General features: G+C 49.8%; 1 protein-coding gene across 1 annotated transcript; it reads left to right on the top strand.

The window, feature by feature from the left end:
* Positions 1 to 13,057: 13,057 nt before the first annotated feature.
* GPR173 (G protein-coupled receptor 173) lies at positions 13,058 to 14,494 on the top strand. The gene has a single exon (XM_060252982.1). It carries the CDS (start codon positions 13,147 to 13,149, stop codon positions 14,257 to 14,259), a length of 1,113 nt encoding a protein of 370 aa, XP_060108965.1. The 5' UTR covers positions 13,058 to 13,146; the 3' UTR covers positions 14,260 to 14,494.
* Positions 14,495 to 15,693: the final 1,199 nt, after the last annotated feature.

The following is a 15,693-nucleotide window of genomic DNA, read 5'->3' as shown; positions in this document are numbered from 1 at the left end:
TTGGAAGCAAGGCAGCGGATTCGCATTCCGTGTCTGTTTAGAGATATGCTCTGGAGTTCCAGGTTCAATCCCCGGCATCTCCAGTTAGAAGGGACCGGGCAGGAGGTGATGGGAAAGACCTTGACCTGAGACCCTGGATGCAATATGTCTGCCCTTGATTAGGACATAAGGCTGTAGAATAAGAGGCCTTAAGAATATCTTGAAGCCTTTGTCACTTCATTAAATTTCCTTGTGGTCCACCATTGTTCTATTGTTTTATTGTATTTTGTAATATGAGCCAATACATGTGCTTCCTTTTCTGACCAATTCAGGTCAAAACGCGTCAGGTCAACTTAAGTGGATTCCCATTGAGGTTTCATGATTGTACATAGGATAGAGGCTAATGATTGGCCCCTAAATGGTTTTAGCTTTCCTCAATAAACAGTTGCATGTTGGTTTATGATTTGTTTTACGGTTTGTTTTTAATGTTTGGCCCTTTCATTGTACATTAACCTTCCAGGTTTCTTACTCCTTTCCCCTCTTTGTTTTTCAAGAATTAGGGGAGGGACGGTGGCTCAGTGGTAGAGCATCTGCTTGGTAAGCAGAAGGTCCCAGGTTCAATCCCTGACATCTCCAAAAAAGGGTCCAGGCAAATAGGTGTGAAAAACCTCGGCTTGAGATCCTGGAGAGCCGCTGCCAGTCTGAGAAGACAAGACTGACTTTGATGGACCAAGGGCCTGATTCAGTATAAGGCAGCTTCATATGTTTATACGTTCAATTTATTAAGTCATACATGCAAAATGCACTGCTAAATCACATCACCAAAAAGATCCAATGTAAAAACTTCACAATCTTGCAAACTCCATATATATTTTTTGTTCTAGTAAGTTGAAAGTTTGTGGTTCGGTGTCGTGTCCCTGCCAGCATTTGAGATGTGCAGAACGTTGCTTTCATGACGTTTTCACGGCAGACTTTTGACGGGGTGGTTTGCCCTTGCCTTCCCCAGTCATCTCCACTTTCCCCCCAGCAAGCTGGGGACTCATTTGACCGACTGCGGAAGGATGGAAGGCTGAGTCAACCTGCAGCCGGCTACCTGAACCAGCTTCCGCTGGGATCGAACTCTGGTCGTGAGCAGAGAGCTCCGACTGCAGTACTGCAGCTTTACCACTCTGCGCCACGGGGCTCTTATATATAGTATAGTTATGCTCAGGGGTCATTTCGTAGAAAAGAAGGTGCCGGAGCTCATGAGCATGACTCATTTGCATATGCCACGCACCCATGACATCATCAGAAGGTGTACTATAAATTATATCAGCTCAGCATCTACCATAAAATGCTTCTTAAATTAGAATTGTCCTCATAAAACCTTACTCCCATCGTGCTTTCTAAATGACTTTCTCCTATGTGGCCACAGTGGCAGGATGAAGATTTCTATCTGTCTGCTTTGTGTGTTTTGGTTATTTCCCCCATTAAAAAAAAATATGAGAAAGTTTGTCAAATCTTAAGAGTTCAGCAAAATTCTCACAGGGGGTTTGAACAACGGAGCCCAAAAGCGTTAAGAAAGAAAGAGCGCAATAAAATTTAGAGGTTCCGGAGCTCTGCTCCTGTGAGGTCCTGCCCAAAATGAGGCCGGAATATAATTATGCTCTATATAGCCCTCCTTATATGCATCGGGACCTGCAAATAACTCTCAGGGGTGGAGAACCATCCTTGTGCTGGTTTCTGCTTCAACCCCTCTCTCACCTCTGCCTTTTGCCCTTCCGCCCCCCGGCCACCTGTTTCTCAGCCTTCCCCACAGCCTTTCTGTCTCCCCTTCGCCACCCTCTTCCCCATCTCTCCCTTCCACCTCCCTCGCTCTTCTTGTCCCACCTCTGCCTCCGTCTGCTGTGCTGTTGTTTACTGGGGTTGCTAAGCAACCCTCCCAAAATGGTAGGCATGATCTTGTCATGCAACATCTTAAGGTCTCCTTTCTTTGATTTTTGGACTTCGAAAGTACCACTCACCATGGTTTTCAGATTTTTCTGCTGACCTGGGGTCATGGCTGGTGCGTGGGAGTAAGCCAAGTAGGCAGCCACCTAGAGCGCCACCTGGCCTAGGCGCCTTCTCTCCCCAAGCACAGCATGTGTGTTTCTTGGAGTCTGTCTTCCCCAATGGAAAGCAGGCTCCACAGAGCGCAGACGCTGCCCGGCTGGTTTTGCGTTCCCTGGGTCTGTTATAGACCTGGGAAATGCGAAAGCGGACGGCGTCTGCGCAGTGTGCTCCTCGGAGCCTGGCTGGGATAAAATGACCAATTGTAAAAGCTGAAGAAGAGCCAATTACAGTTTCTAAAAAATGGCTCCTGTTGTTATATGAACATAAGAACATCAGAGAAGCCATGTTGGATCAGGCCAATAGCCCATCCAGTCCAACACTCTGTGTCACACAGTGGCCAATATATATATTACACACACACACTGTGGCTAATAGCCACTGATGGACCTCTGCTCCATATTTTTATCCAATCCCCTCTTGAAGCTGGCTATGCTTGTAGCCGCCACCTCCTGTGGCAGTGAATTCCACATGTTAATCACCCTTTGGGTGAAGAAGCACTTCCTTTTATCCGTTTTAACCTGACTGCTCAGCAATTTCACTGAATGCCCACGAGTTCTTGTATTGTGAGAAAGGGAGAAAAGTGCTTCTTTCTCTACTTTCTCCATCCCATGCATAATCTTGTCAACCTCTCTCATGTCACCCCGCAGTCGACGTTTCTCCAAGCTAAAGAGCCCCAAGCGTTTCAGCCTTTCTTCGTAGGGAAAGTGTTCCAGCCCTTTAATCATTCTAGTTGCCCTTTTCTGGACTTTCTCCAATGCTATAATATCCTTTTTGAGGTGCGGCGACCAGAACTGCACACAGTACTCCAAATGAGACCGCACCATTGATTTATACAGGGGCATTATGATACTGGCTGATTTGTTTTCAATTCCCTTCCTAATAATTCCCAGCATGGCGTTGGCCTTTTTTATTGCAATCGCACACTGTCTTGACATTTTCAGTGAGTTATCTACCACGACCTCTTGGTCAGTCTCTGCCAGTTCACACCCCATCAACTTGTATTTGCAGCTGGGATTCTTGGCCCCAAAGTGCATTACTTTGCACTTGGCCACATTGAACCGCATCTGCCACACTGACGCCCACTCACCCAGCCTCAACAGATCTCCTTGGAGTGCCTCACAATCCTCTCTGGTTCTCACCACCCTGAACAATTTAGTGTCATCCGCAAACTTGGCCACTTCACTGCTCACTCCCAACTCCAAATCATTAATGAACAAGTTAAAGAGCATGGGACCCAGTACTGAGCCCTGCGGCACCCCACTGCTTACCGTCCTCCACTGCGAAGACTGCCCATTTATACTCACTCTCTGCTTCCTATTAATTAGCCAGTTTTTGATCCACAAGAGGACCTGGCGCCATGGCTGGTGCCACTCCTCCTTTCTACTCTACTTCAACGGAGCCATGAGGTGGGAGCCATAGCTCAGTAGGGTTGCCAATCCCCAGGTGGGGGCAGGGGATCCCCTGGTTTGGAGGCCCTCCCCCCGCTTCAGGGTCATCAGTAAGCGGGAAGGGAAATGTCTGCTTGGAACTCATCCAAAAAGACTGATTAGAAAGACTGATTCCCATAGGAAATAATGGAGAATTAATCTGCGGGTATCTGGAGCTCTGAGGGAGCTGTTTTTTTGAGATAGAGGCACGAACTTTTCAGTACAGCATCCAGTCCCTCTCCCCAAAATATCCCCAAGTTTCAAAAAGTTTGGACCAGAGGGTCCAATTCTATGAGCCCCCCTAAAAGGTGCCCTTATCCATTATTTCCAATGGAAGGAAGGCATTTAAAAGGTGTGCAGTCCCTTCAAATGTGATGACCTGAACAACCTTTGGAGTTCAATCGTGTTTGTCACAGCCTTTCTCCTTGCTCCACCCCCAAAGTCCCCAGATGCTTCTTGAATTGGCAACCCTATAGCTCAGTGGTAGAGCATTTTTCTCTCATGCACAAAGTTTCGTCCGTGGCACCTCCAGCTAAAGGGATAAAATCGTATTCTCACAATTTATATTGCTTAATCTCACAATTTTTTTAAAAAAATTAAAATTTAAAAAACTGTAAATTAAAAATGTAAATATCATTAGGGTTTGTAGAATCTTTCGGGCTCAAGTGTCGTGTTCTACTGGAGAAAGTTTTTCTTCCAGACGTTTCGTTCTCAGCTGCGGAGAACATCCTCGGTGGCGTTGCAGCCGGAGCAGGCGTTCTGACTTTCTTGGCTGCTGTGCATTGAGTGAGAAGGTCTGAGCGCCTGCTCCGGCTGCAACGCCACTGAGGATGTTCTCCGCAGCTGAGAACGAAACGTCTGGAAGGAAAACTTTCTCCAGTAGAACACGTCACTTGATCCCGAAAGATTCTACAAACCCTAATAACTTTTCAACTGTCTCTGTAGTTGTGTCTGTAACTGGTTGGATCTATAACAGTTAGCAATCGCTTGCTGATTTCTGGATATTGAGTTGCTGATAAGTATCCAACGGTACCTTAGTCAGGCTACTATTTTTCTGGCCAGTTGGCAGCCGGAAGAGATACTTCTGTCTCCTCTGACTGCAGTTTTTGGCATTTTAAGGCAGACCGACAAGCAGATGTGACCAGCCTCCAAAACAACACGCTCTATGGTGAGTGACCACTTAAGAACGTAAGAGAAGCCATGTTGGATCAGGCCACTGGCCCATCCAGTCCAACACTCTGTGTCACATAAGAACATAAGAGAAGCCATGTTGGATCAGGCCACTGGCCCATCCAGTCCAACACTCTGTGTCACACAGTGGCCAAAACCCAGGGACCATCAGGAGGTCCACCAGTGGGGCCAGGACACTAGAAGACTTCCCACTGCCCCCCCTCCCAACACCAAGAATACAGAGCATCACTGCCCCAGACATAAGAGAATCCATGTTGGATCAGGCCACTGGCCCATCCAGTCCAACACTCTGTGTCACACAGTGGCCAAAACCCAGGGACCATCAGGAGGTCCACCAGTGGGGCCAGGACACTAGAAGACTTCCCACTGCCCCCCCCCCTCCCAACACCAAGAATACAGAGCATCACTGCCCCAGACATATGAGAATCCATGTTGGATCAGGCCACTGGCCCATCCAGTCCAACACTCTGTGTCACACAGTGGCCAAAACCCAGGGACCATCAGGAGGTCCACCAGTGGGGCCAGGACACTAGAAGACTTCCCACTGCCCCCCCTCCCAACACCAAGAATACAGAGCATCACTGCCCCAGACATAAGAGAATCCATGTTGGATCAGGCCACTGGCCCATCCAGTCCAACACTCTGTGTCACACAGTGGCCAAAACCCAGGGACCATCAGGAGGTCCACCAGTGGGGCCAGGACACTAGAAGACTTCCCACTGCCCCCCCTCCCAACACCAAGAATACAGAGCATCACTGCCCCAGACATAAGAGAATCCATGTTGGATCAGGCCACTGGCCCATCCAGTCCAACACTCTGTGTCACACAGTGGCCAAAACCTAGGGACCATCAGGAGGTCCACCAGTGGGGCCAGGACACGAGAAGACTTCCCACTGCCCCCCCCTCCCAACACCAAGAATACAGAGCATCACTGCCCCAGACATATGAGAATCCATGTTGGATCAGGCCACTGGCCCATCCAGTCCAACACTCTGTGTCACACAGTGGCCAAAACCCAGGGACCATCAGGAGGTCCACCAGTGGGGCCAGGACACTAGAAGACTTCCCACTGCCCCCCCTCCCAACACCAAGAATACAGAGCATCACTGCCCCAGACATAAGAGAATCCATGTTGGATCAGGCCACTGGCCCATCCAGTCCAACACTCTGTGTCACACAGTGGCCAAAACCCAGATGTCATCAGGAGGTCCACCAGCAGGGCCAGAACTCCAAAAGCCTTCCTACTGTTGCACCTCCAAGCACCAAGAATACAGAGCATCACTGCCCCAGACATAAGAGAAGCCATGTTGGATCAGGCCACTGGCCCATCCAGTCCAACACTCTGTGTCACACAGTGGCCAAAACCCAGAGGCCATCAGGAGGTCCACCAGCAGGGCCAGAACTCAAGAAGCCCTCCCACTACTCCCCCCCGCCAGCACCAAGAAGACAGAGCATCACTGCCCCAGACACAAGAACATCTGAAAAGCCATGTTGGATCAGACCAATGGCCCATCCAGTCCAACCCTCTGTGTCGCACTGTGGCCAAAACTGAAGGACCATCCAGAGGTCCGGCAGTGGGGCCAGAACACCATAAGCCCTCCCACTGTTGCCCTCTCTAAGCACCAAGAAGACAGAATGTCTCTGCCCCAGAGAGAAAAAACATAAGGGAAGCCATGTTGGGTCAGGGCAATGGCCCCTCCAATCCAACGCTCTCTGTCACTCTGAAGGTGTCACTTCTTTAACAGCCACCTGGAGGGTGTGTGTGGGCAAGAAGTGGGGTGCACGTGTATGTGTCTGACTAATTGAACATCCACAGATATGAGTCAAGCAGAGGGAACTGCATGACGCAGCCCCGTCTGTTTGAAGGAGGCCTCGCAAGTTCAATGAGGTGTTGGCCTTCCCCTCCTCCCGGGGTCGGGGAAGCACATGTGCGTTTGAGCTCGGGCTGCGTGGTGGAGGACTCGCTGAGCTTTGAACAGCACGTGAGACAGTTGTGTGTGGGGAAAGTCTGCCATGCCAATGGTTTTGGCATACATTTTCCCTTCTGTCAGTTAAACAGGGTTGCCAGATTCGGCCTGGGACATTCCTGAAAGTTTAGGGCAGGGGTAGCCAAACTGTGGCTCGGTAGCCATGTGTGGCTTTCAAAGTCCCACTGCCAAGCCAGCAGCTTGGAGAATGCTTTTAAGTTAAAGTTGCTTTCTTTCCACCTCTCCCTCCCTCTTCCCCATCTATTTTCCTCCCTCCCTCCCTCCCTCCCTCCCTCCCTCCCTCCCTCCCTCCCTCCCTTCCTTCCTTTCGTCCTCTGATGTTCATGTCTTGTGGCTTTCAAACATCTGATATTTATTCTATGTGGCTCTTACGTTAAGCAAGTTTGGCCACTTCTGGTTTAGGGAGTGGTGACTGTAGGAAAGGAGGGAATTCGCAGACAAATTTCACCAAGAATCTATGGTGCACTGTAGAGTCTGCCTTCTGAAGCTGCTGTTTTCTTGGGGAGAGGGGGGTTGAGAGGGGGAGGGGGGGGGAAATTGATCTCTACAGTTTGCAGTTGCCAACCTCCAGGTGGCACCTGGAAATCTCCCAGTATTACAACTGATCTCCAGCTGGAGGAGATCCATTCTCCTGGAGAAAATGGCTGCTTTGGAGAGTGGTAAGGTTGGCTGCCCTAGTCAGGGAAAGGCCTGTGGATGAAAGGGAACAATGTGGTGTAGTAATTAAGGTTGCCAACTTCAGCTTGAGAAATTCCTGGAGATTTGGGGAGGGGGTGGCTAGCGAGTGCATAATTTGGGAAGGCGATGGAGCTCAGTGAGGATGTCATGTTATTTTTTTTTCCTGCCCTCAGAAGGCGCCATTTTGTTTCCAGGGGACTGATCTCCGTTGCCTGGAGTTCAGCAGTAACTGCGGGAAACTCCAACGCCACAACTGGAAGATGAAGAACGTATTGGATTTATATCCTGCCCTGTACTCTAAATCTCAGAGTCTCAGAGCGGCTTATAATCTCCTTTACCTTCCTCCCCCACAACAGACACCCTGTGTGGTAGATGGGGCTGAGAGAGCTCTGTCAGAAGCTGCCCCCTTCCAAGGACAACTCTGTGAGAGCTGTGGCTGGCCCTTGAAGGCCGTTCCAGCAGCTGCAAGTGGAGGAGGGGGGAATCAAACCCAGTTCTCCCTGATAAGAGTCCGCGCACGTCACCATTACACCAAACTATATATAATTAAATCTAATCCAATACAAAGGGAGCATAAGGAAAATAAATAATAAAAAAATATAAACCTAACATACAAGAATCCAATTTAGACCACAGGATGCATATAACAAACAATTTACAAAAACAATACATATGGCTTGGGACCTGTCTACCTGAAGGACCGTCTTTCCCCGCATGTTCCCCAGAGAGTACTGAGGTCGGGAACACAAAATCTCCTTACTGTCCCTGGGCCGAAAGAAGCCCGCTTGAAATCCAACAGAGAAAGGGCTTTCTCTGTTATGGCCCCTACATGGTGGAATCAGCTGCCGGAGGAGGTGAGGGCCCTGCGGGACCTAGTTCAGTTCCGCAGGGCCTGTAAGACGACCCTCTTCCGGCTAGCCCATACCTAGCTTGAGAACCTAACGCAACTTGCCAGATTTCCTTTATATATACTTGAATATTTATTAATTTTTAGAGCTTTATCTGTTTTATCTGTTTTAATTGTCTCTTCCCTCACATGTTTAAATATTGTTTATTGTTATGTGGGATCTATTGTTGGAAGCCGCCCTGAGCCATTTGTGGGAAGGGCGGGATATAAATTCTAAATAAATAAATAAACATCATATGCTAGGTATTAAGAACTGAGAAAGAGCCTACAATTCCATTCTGTTAGGCAAAAAGGAAATATTCCCAAAGAATTCCAAAACCAGGGCCCAAAGCACATAATAATCTAGAGCCAAATCAGTATCATTTCCAAAGAAAGGGTTATCCATTGCCTTTTCCATTACGTACTGGTCCCATAACTTATCATACCACATTTCAATCGTGGGGGTATGTGGGGTTTTATCGTGGGGGTATGTGGGGTTTTCCAATTTTTAGCAATCGTCATACGAGCTATTGCCAACGTTGTCGAGATTAAAGATTTCTGATCTTTACTCGCCAATTTATCAGGCCTAATAGTAACAGCTTTGAATTTGGGCTGTGGAGGTTTCTTAAGAAGCTCCTCGTCAAAAGCTTGTTGGGCTATTCTGGGCCAGTCACAGTCTCTATGCTTAGGTTTCCAAGTCCCCAGTGTTGTCCCCGGAAGTGACGTCATCGCGCCAGCAATATCTCTTGCGGCCGCTCTAGGCATTTCTGGGAAAACTCTATGGCGTTCCCCAGACGCTCTAGCCATTTGGGAGGGGAAAACTCTATGGTACATATTGAACCATAGAGTTTTCCCTCCCAAATGGCTAGAGCATCCGGGGAAAGCCATAGAGTTTTCCTGGAAACACCTAGAGTGGGCCGGCGGGTTGGGAACCTCCTTGGGGGGAGGAACGCCACCCAGACCATAGAGTTTTCCCTCCCAAATGGCTAGAGCATCCAGAGAAACCATAGAATTTTCCTGGAAACGCCTAGAGTGAGCCATTGAGCAAGCCTTGCAAAGCAAGCTGTTATGGAGAAGAGAGCAAGAGAGGGAGAAGAAGAGGAAGAATTGCAGATTTATACGCCCTTCTCTCTGAATCAAAGACTCAGAGCGGCTTACAATCTCCTATATCTTCTCTCCCCACAGCAGACACCCTGTGAGGTGGGTGGGGCTGAGAGGGCTCTCACAGCAGCTGCCAGAGCTATGGCTGACCCAAGGCCATTCCAGCAGGTGCAAGCGGAGGAGTGAGGAATCAAACCTGGTTCTTCCAGATAAGAGTCCGCGCACTTCACCACTACACCACACTGTCATAGCAGATGACAGCCAATTGCTCGAGGGGGGGGGCTTATAGGAGCCCTCTGGGGGCCTGATTTGACCCCCGGGTTGCATGTTTGATGCCCCTGGACTAACCCATCTTGACTTGATCTCCGGGGACGGAGATTAGTCTCCCCGGAGAAAATGGCGGCTCTGTAGGGTGGACTTTACGGCATTATGCCCCAGCCCAACCCCCCTCTGTCCCTAGGTTTCACGCCCAAATTTCCAGGAATTTTCCAGCTTTGAGTCGGTGACCCTAGCCAGCTCGTCTTTCTCCCGAGCACAAATGGATAAATGCATACTTGCATTCCGTAGAAAGCATGCCTGTTGTGACAAAATATGGAAGTCTGGGAGCTAGTCATGACTCCTCATTAGATCGCTCGACAAGGTAGCAAAACCCTCCGCTGTACAGCGAGCAAGGTTGTTATTGACTAATGAAATTGCTTTTAGTTGCGCTGTGCCGCAATCGTTTCGTCCCCAAACTGTAAGCTCATCAAACGCTGATAATGAAAGACATTAACTAGCGATGTGATAAATTTAGAAAGATGACTCTTTTCCCGGGCGAGCGCCGGCAGTGCAAAATCCTTCTCGGAGCACTTTTCGTCTGGAACTCTCTGACCTCTGTGTGAGATTCGAAATGTACCAGCCTGTTTCTCGGGGAACAACTCTCTTCCTCGAGCCAGAAATGGTGAGAACTGTCAACTTCCTGGAGGTTTCATAAGAGAAGCCATGTTGGATCAGGCCAGCGGCCAATCCAGTCCAACACTCTATCACACAGCGCCCAAAAATACCAGGTGCCATCAGGAGGTCCACCAGTGGGCCAGGACACCAGAAGCCCTCCCACTGCTGCCCCCCCAAGCACCCAGAATACAGAGCATCACTGCCCCAGGCAGAGAGTTCCGTCTATACCTTGTGGCTAACAGCCACTGATGTACCTCTGCTCCATATGTTTGTCCAGTCCCCTCTTGAAGCCTTCTATGACTATAGCTGCCGCCACCTCCTGTGGCAGTGAATTCCATGTGTTAATCACCCTTTGGGTGAAGAAGTGATTCGTTTCATCTTTTCTAACCCAGCTGCTCAGGAATTTCATTGAGTGTCCACGAGTTCTTGTATTGTGAGAAAGAGAGAGAAAAGGACTCCTTTCTCTGCCTTCCCTATCCCATGCCTAATCTTGTAAACCTTTATCATGTCACCCCTCAGTTGGCATTTCTCCAGGCTAAAGAGCCCCAAGCGCTTTAATCTTTCTTCATAGGGAAAGAGTTCCAACCGTTTAATCGTTCTAGTTGCCCTTTTCTGCATTGATTAAAGGGTTGTAACTAGGGCTTTTTCTTTTGGTAGCAGGAACTCCTTTGCATAATACGTCACACCCCTCTTACGTAGCCAGTCCTCCAAGAGTTTACAGGGCTGTTCTTACATGGCCTGCTGTCAGCTCTTGGACACATCGGCTACATCGGGTATGTGGCTTAAAATGCAAATCCTTCTAATAAAATTTCACATAATCTTCTACGATCTGTGCAACTTCTTATCGCAAAGCCCTCCACTTGCTCACGGGTACAATAATGATAGAGAGATCAAGCCCGATTTACCGTTTTACTCTCACGAGACTACTCTCCATCAAAAAATCAGACTCATAGAATCATAGAGTTGGAAGGGACCTCCAGGGTCATCTAGTCCAACCCCTTGCACAATGCAGGAAACTCACAAACACCTTCCCCTAAATTCACAGGATCTTCATTGCTGTCAGGTGGCCATCTAGCCTCTGTTTAAAAACCTCCAAGGAAGGAGAACCCACCACCTCCCAAGGAGGAAGCCTGTTCCACTGAGGAACCACTCTAAACTCACAAATACCTCCCCATAAATTCACAGGATCTTCATTGCTGTCAGATGGCCATCTAGCCTCTGTTGAAAAACCTCAAAGGAAGGAGAGCCCACCACCTCCCGAGGAGGAAGCCTGTTCCACTGAGGAACCGCTCTAAACTCACAAACACCTCCCCCTAAATTCACAGGATCCTCATGGCTGTCATCAGATGGCCACCTAGCCTCTGTTTAAATATAATCTTCAAAATATAATCCAGAAATTTTTCAGCCAAACAATTCCAAAGTCCTTTCACAGAATAACGCAGCCACAGGCAAAATCCAGTCTAAAGTCCTGTTTTGCTGGCTTTTTCCCAGTGCTCAATTCAGCACAATATTTTCTTCCATTCTTAAACCATACTAAACCAACACACACCTATCAGAGGGGGAACAGACTGTTCCATTGTAATGTATACAGTATGTACACCAGGGGTCTAGGGTTGCCAGGTCTGTGTTGCAAAATCCCTGGAGACTTTGGGGGTGGGGCCAAGAGAGGGCGGGGTTTGGGGAGGGGCTTTCAGCATGTGACAATTTACATGACAAGTTCTGGTCGCCGGACCTCAAAAAGGATATTATAGCATTGGAGAAAGTCCAGAAAAGGGCAACTAGAATGATTAAAGGGCTGGAACACTTTCCCTATGAAGAAAGGTTGAAACGCTTGGGACTCTTTAGCTTGGAGAAACGTCGACTGCGGGGTGACATGATAGAGGTTTACAAGATTATGCATGGGATGGAGAAAGTAGAGAAAGAAGTACTTTTCTCCCTTTCTCACAATACAAGAACTCGTGGGCATTCGATGAAATTGCTGAGCAGACAGGTTAAAACGGATAAAAGGAAGTACTTCTTCACCCAAAGGGGGATTAACATGTGGAATTCACTGCCACAGGAGGTGGTGGTGGCCACAAGCTTGGCCACCTTCAAGAGGGGTTGAGATAAAAATATGGAGCTGAGGTCCATTAGTGGCTATTAGCCACAGTGTGTGTGTATGTGTATATATAAAAAAATTTTTGCCACTGTGTGACACAGAGTGTTGGACTGGATGGGCCATTGGTCTGATCCAACATGGCTTCTCTTATGTTCTTATGACAATGCCCTAGAGCCCATCCTTCAAAGCAGCCATTTTCTCCAGCTGATCCCTGCCAGCTGGAGATTGGTTGTAAAAGCGGGAGATCTCCAGGCCCCACCTGGAGGCTGGCAACCCTACTGGGGTACCCAACATGGTTTCCTTGGGGGGCAAAGGCACTCAGCACCTTTTCTGGCACCTATCAAGTGTTTTTAGGAAGTAGGTGGGACCAGGCAGGGCTTTTTCCCAGCAAGGCTTCTGATTGGCTCCTGGAGACTTGATTGGCTGTGCAGAATCTTTGAAACGTTGCTTTGGCAGCAGATGCCACCGCAGCCCTCTACTGTGTTACTGAAGTTAAGCTGTGGCAGCCATTTTCTGACTGACTCCGCTTCCTGCGGCAGCCATTTTGTGGCAGCCACCTTATTGCTTCACGCACCGCGTTGTGTCAGAATTCTAAAGACGCCTGCAGGCTCAGAAAAGTTGGGAACCCCCGATATACACTGTAGACTAATCTTTTCTTTTTCTTCCTTCTTCCTCCGACAGATGACGTCCCCCTTTAGTGCCGGGGTCCTGGGTCGTCACCGTGCACGCCGCCGCTGACCCAGCTCCCCCCCCTTTTCCTTCCCCTCCTAAAGATGGCCAGTGCCAATGAGACTGAAGAGGCCCACGGCTCAGTGCCCCACGCGGCCTCCACCTACGCCAAGCTGCTGCTCTTGGGCCTCATCATCTGCGTGAGCCTGGCGGGGAATCTCTCCCTCTCGCTGCTGGTCTTGAAGGAGCGGGGCCTCCACAAAGCTCCCTACTACTTCCTCCTGGACCTTTGCCTGGCCGACGTGATCCGCTCGGCCGTCTGCTTCCCCTTCGTCCTCGTCTCCATCCGCCACGGCTCGGCCTGGACCTACAGCGTGCTGAGCTGCAAGATCGTGGCCTTCATGGCCGTCCTCTTCTGCTTCCACGCGGCGTTCCTCCTCTTCTGCATCAGCGTCACCCGCTACATGGCCGTGGCCCACCACCGCTTCTACGCCAAACGCATGACCTTCTGGACTTGCGTGGCCGTCATCTGCATGGTGTGGACTTTGTCGGTGGCCATGGCCTTCCCCCCGGTCTTCGACGTCGGGACCTACAAGTTCATCCGGGAGGAGGACCAGTGCATCTTCGAGCACCGCTACTTCAAAGCCAACGACACCCTGGGCTTCATGCTCATGTTGGCCGTCCTGATCTTCGCCACCCACGTGGTCTACATCAAGCTCCTCCTCTTCGAGTACCGCCATCGCAAGATGAAGCCCATCCAGATGGTCCCGGCCATCAGCCAAAACTGGACGTTCCATGGGCCCGGCGCCACGGGGCAAGCCGCGGCCAACTGGATTGCGGGCTTCGGCCGCGGCCCCATGCCTCCCACCTTGCTGGGCATCCGGCAGAACGCCCACGCGGCCAACCGGCGCTTGCTGGGCATGGAAGAATTCAAGGCTGAGAAACGGCTGGGCAGGATGTTCTATGTCATCACGTTGCTCTTCTTGGTTCTGTGGTCGCCCTACATCGTGGCCTGCTATTGGAGGGTGTTTGTCAAAGCCTGCAGCATCCCCCACCGCTACCTCTCCACAGCCGTTTGGATGAGCTTCGCCCAAGCTGCTGTCAACCCCATAGTTTGCTTTCTACTCAATAAAGACCTCAAGAAGAGCTTGGTGGCTCATATCCCTTGTTGGAGGACAGAGCCGGAACTGCCCAGGGAGCCTTACTGCGTCATGTGAGGAGCGCGGCGGGTCAGCTGGGAGGCGCCCCCCCCCCCCCTCCGCCCCGTGCCAAACTGAGTTCGGGTTCCGTTTCGAATCTTGCTTTCTTTCTTTTCTTCTTTTTTATACATCACACGAGATGCCAATCGATGGGTCGTCCTGCTCCCCTACCCCTAACCCCCCGCAATCTTGGCCATGGTCCCCCAGAGTGACGGGTGTTGGCGAACGGACACGGATCTCTCAGACAACCTAGGGCAAAAGTCCACCGGTCCGCCTCAAGGAGATCAGAGCTGGATTCTGGTCTCGACTCCCTTGGGGTAAATCCAGAGCCGTACGGTGACAGTAATTGGACCTCGGGAGAATCCCAGCGGTCTCTTAGACCAGGGGTGGCTGAACTTGCTTAACATAAGAGCCACATAGAATAAATGTCAGATGTTGGAAGGAAGGAAGGAAGGAAGGAAGGAAGGAAGGAAGGAAGGAAGGAAGGAAGGAAGGAAGGAAGGAAGGAAGGAAATAGATGGGGTAGGGAAAGTGGAAAGAGAATGCATTTAAAACTTTAATTTTAAATGCATTCTCTAAACCGCCGACAAATCCCTTCTCCAAGCTGGCTGATGGGGCAGGGGGCTTCAAGAGCCACACAATATAGGTGAAAGAGCGACATCCCTCCATCCTTCCTGCCTCTGTAATAGGGTTGCTGGCTCTGAGTCAGGCTGGGCTTTTCTTGTAGCAGGAACTCCTTTGCATATTCGGCCACACCTCCCCCTGATGTAGCCAATCCTCCTGGAGCTTCCAGTAGGCCCTGCACTAAGAGCCCCGTAAGCTCTTGGAGGATTGGCTACATTCGGGGGGGAGGTGTGGCCGAATATGCAAAGGATTCCTTCTACCAAAAAATTAGTCCTGTGTATGGGATACATTGAGATCTTCAGGAATACAGTGAATTCTTCAGGAGTACTGTGACTGTGAATTTTACAGGAGAAAACGGCTGCTTTGGAGTAGCCTTTAAGGCATCATACCCCGCTGAGGTCCTTCCTCCACCGTCCCCGAATTTTCATCCCGAGATCTCCAGGAATTTCCGAACCCAAAGTAGTTAATCCTATTGACACCCGAAACGCAGGGATGGATGCAAGATTCTGACCTTAGAATCTGCATCTATACAAGGCCGATTTCCTGTGCTGATTAGCCAGTCCCTGAGTGAAGGTCGACTCTAAGAGTGTCAGGGGCTACAGAGTAGGCTTGCCAACCTCCAGGTGGAGATCTCCTGGAATTATGATTAATCTCCGGACTACAGAGATCCTTTCCCTTGAAATAAACAGCTGTTTGTAGTTGGGCCCCAAAGGCTTTATACCTAGGGTTGCCAAGCACCTTTAAGCCCCCGACGGGGGACTTTACAAAAGTATGGTACCTATTATACCATAGAGTTTCCCCTCTGAAATGCCTAGAGCGTCCGGGGAA

Source organism: Heteronotia binoei, chromosome 13, assembly GCF_032191835.1.
Source record: "Heteronotia binoei isolate CCM8104 ecotype False Entrance Well chromosome 13, APGP_CSIRO_Hbin_v1, whole genome shotgun sequence".
In the NCBI taxonomy this organism is placed as follows: domain Eukaryota; kingdom Metazoa; phylum Chordata; class Lepidosauria; order Squamata; family Gekkonidae; genus Heteronotia; species Heteronotia binoei.
This window is presented reverse-complemented; position numbering and strand designations above follow the sequence as displayed.

What these genes read in the sequence shown, in the direction of transcription:
- GPR173 (XM_060252982.1), top strand. Translation starts at nt 13,147, where the DNA reads ATGGCCAGTGCCAATGAGACTGAAGAGGCCCACGGCTCAGTGCCCCAC.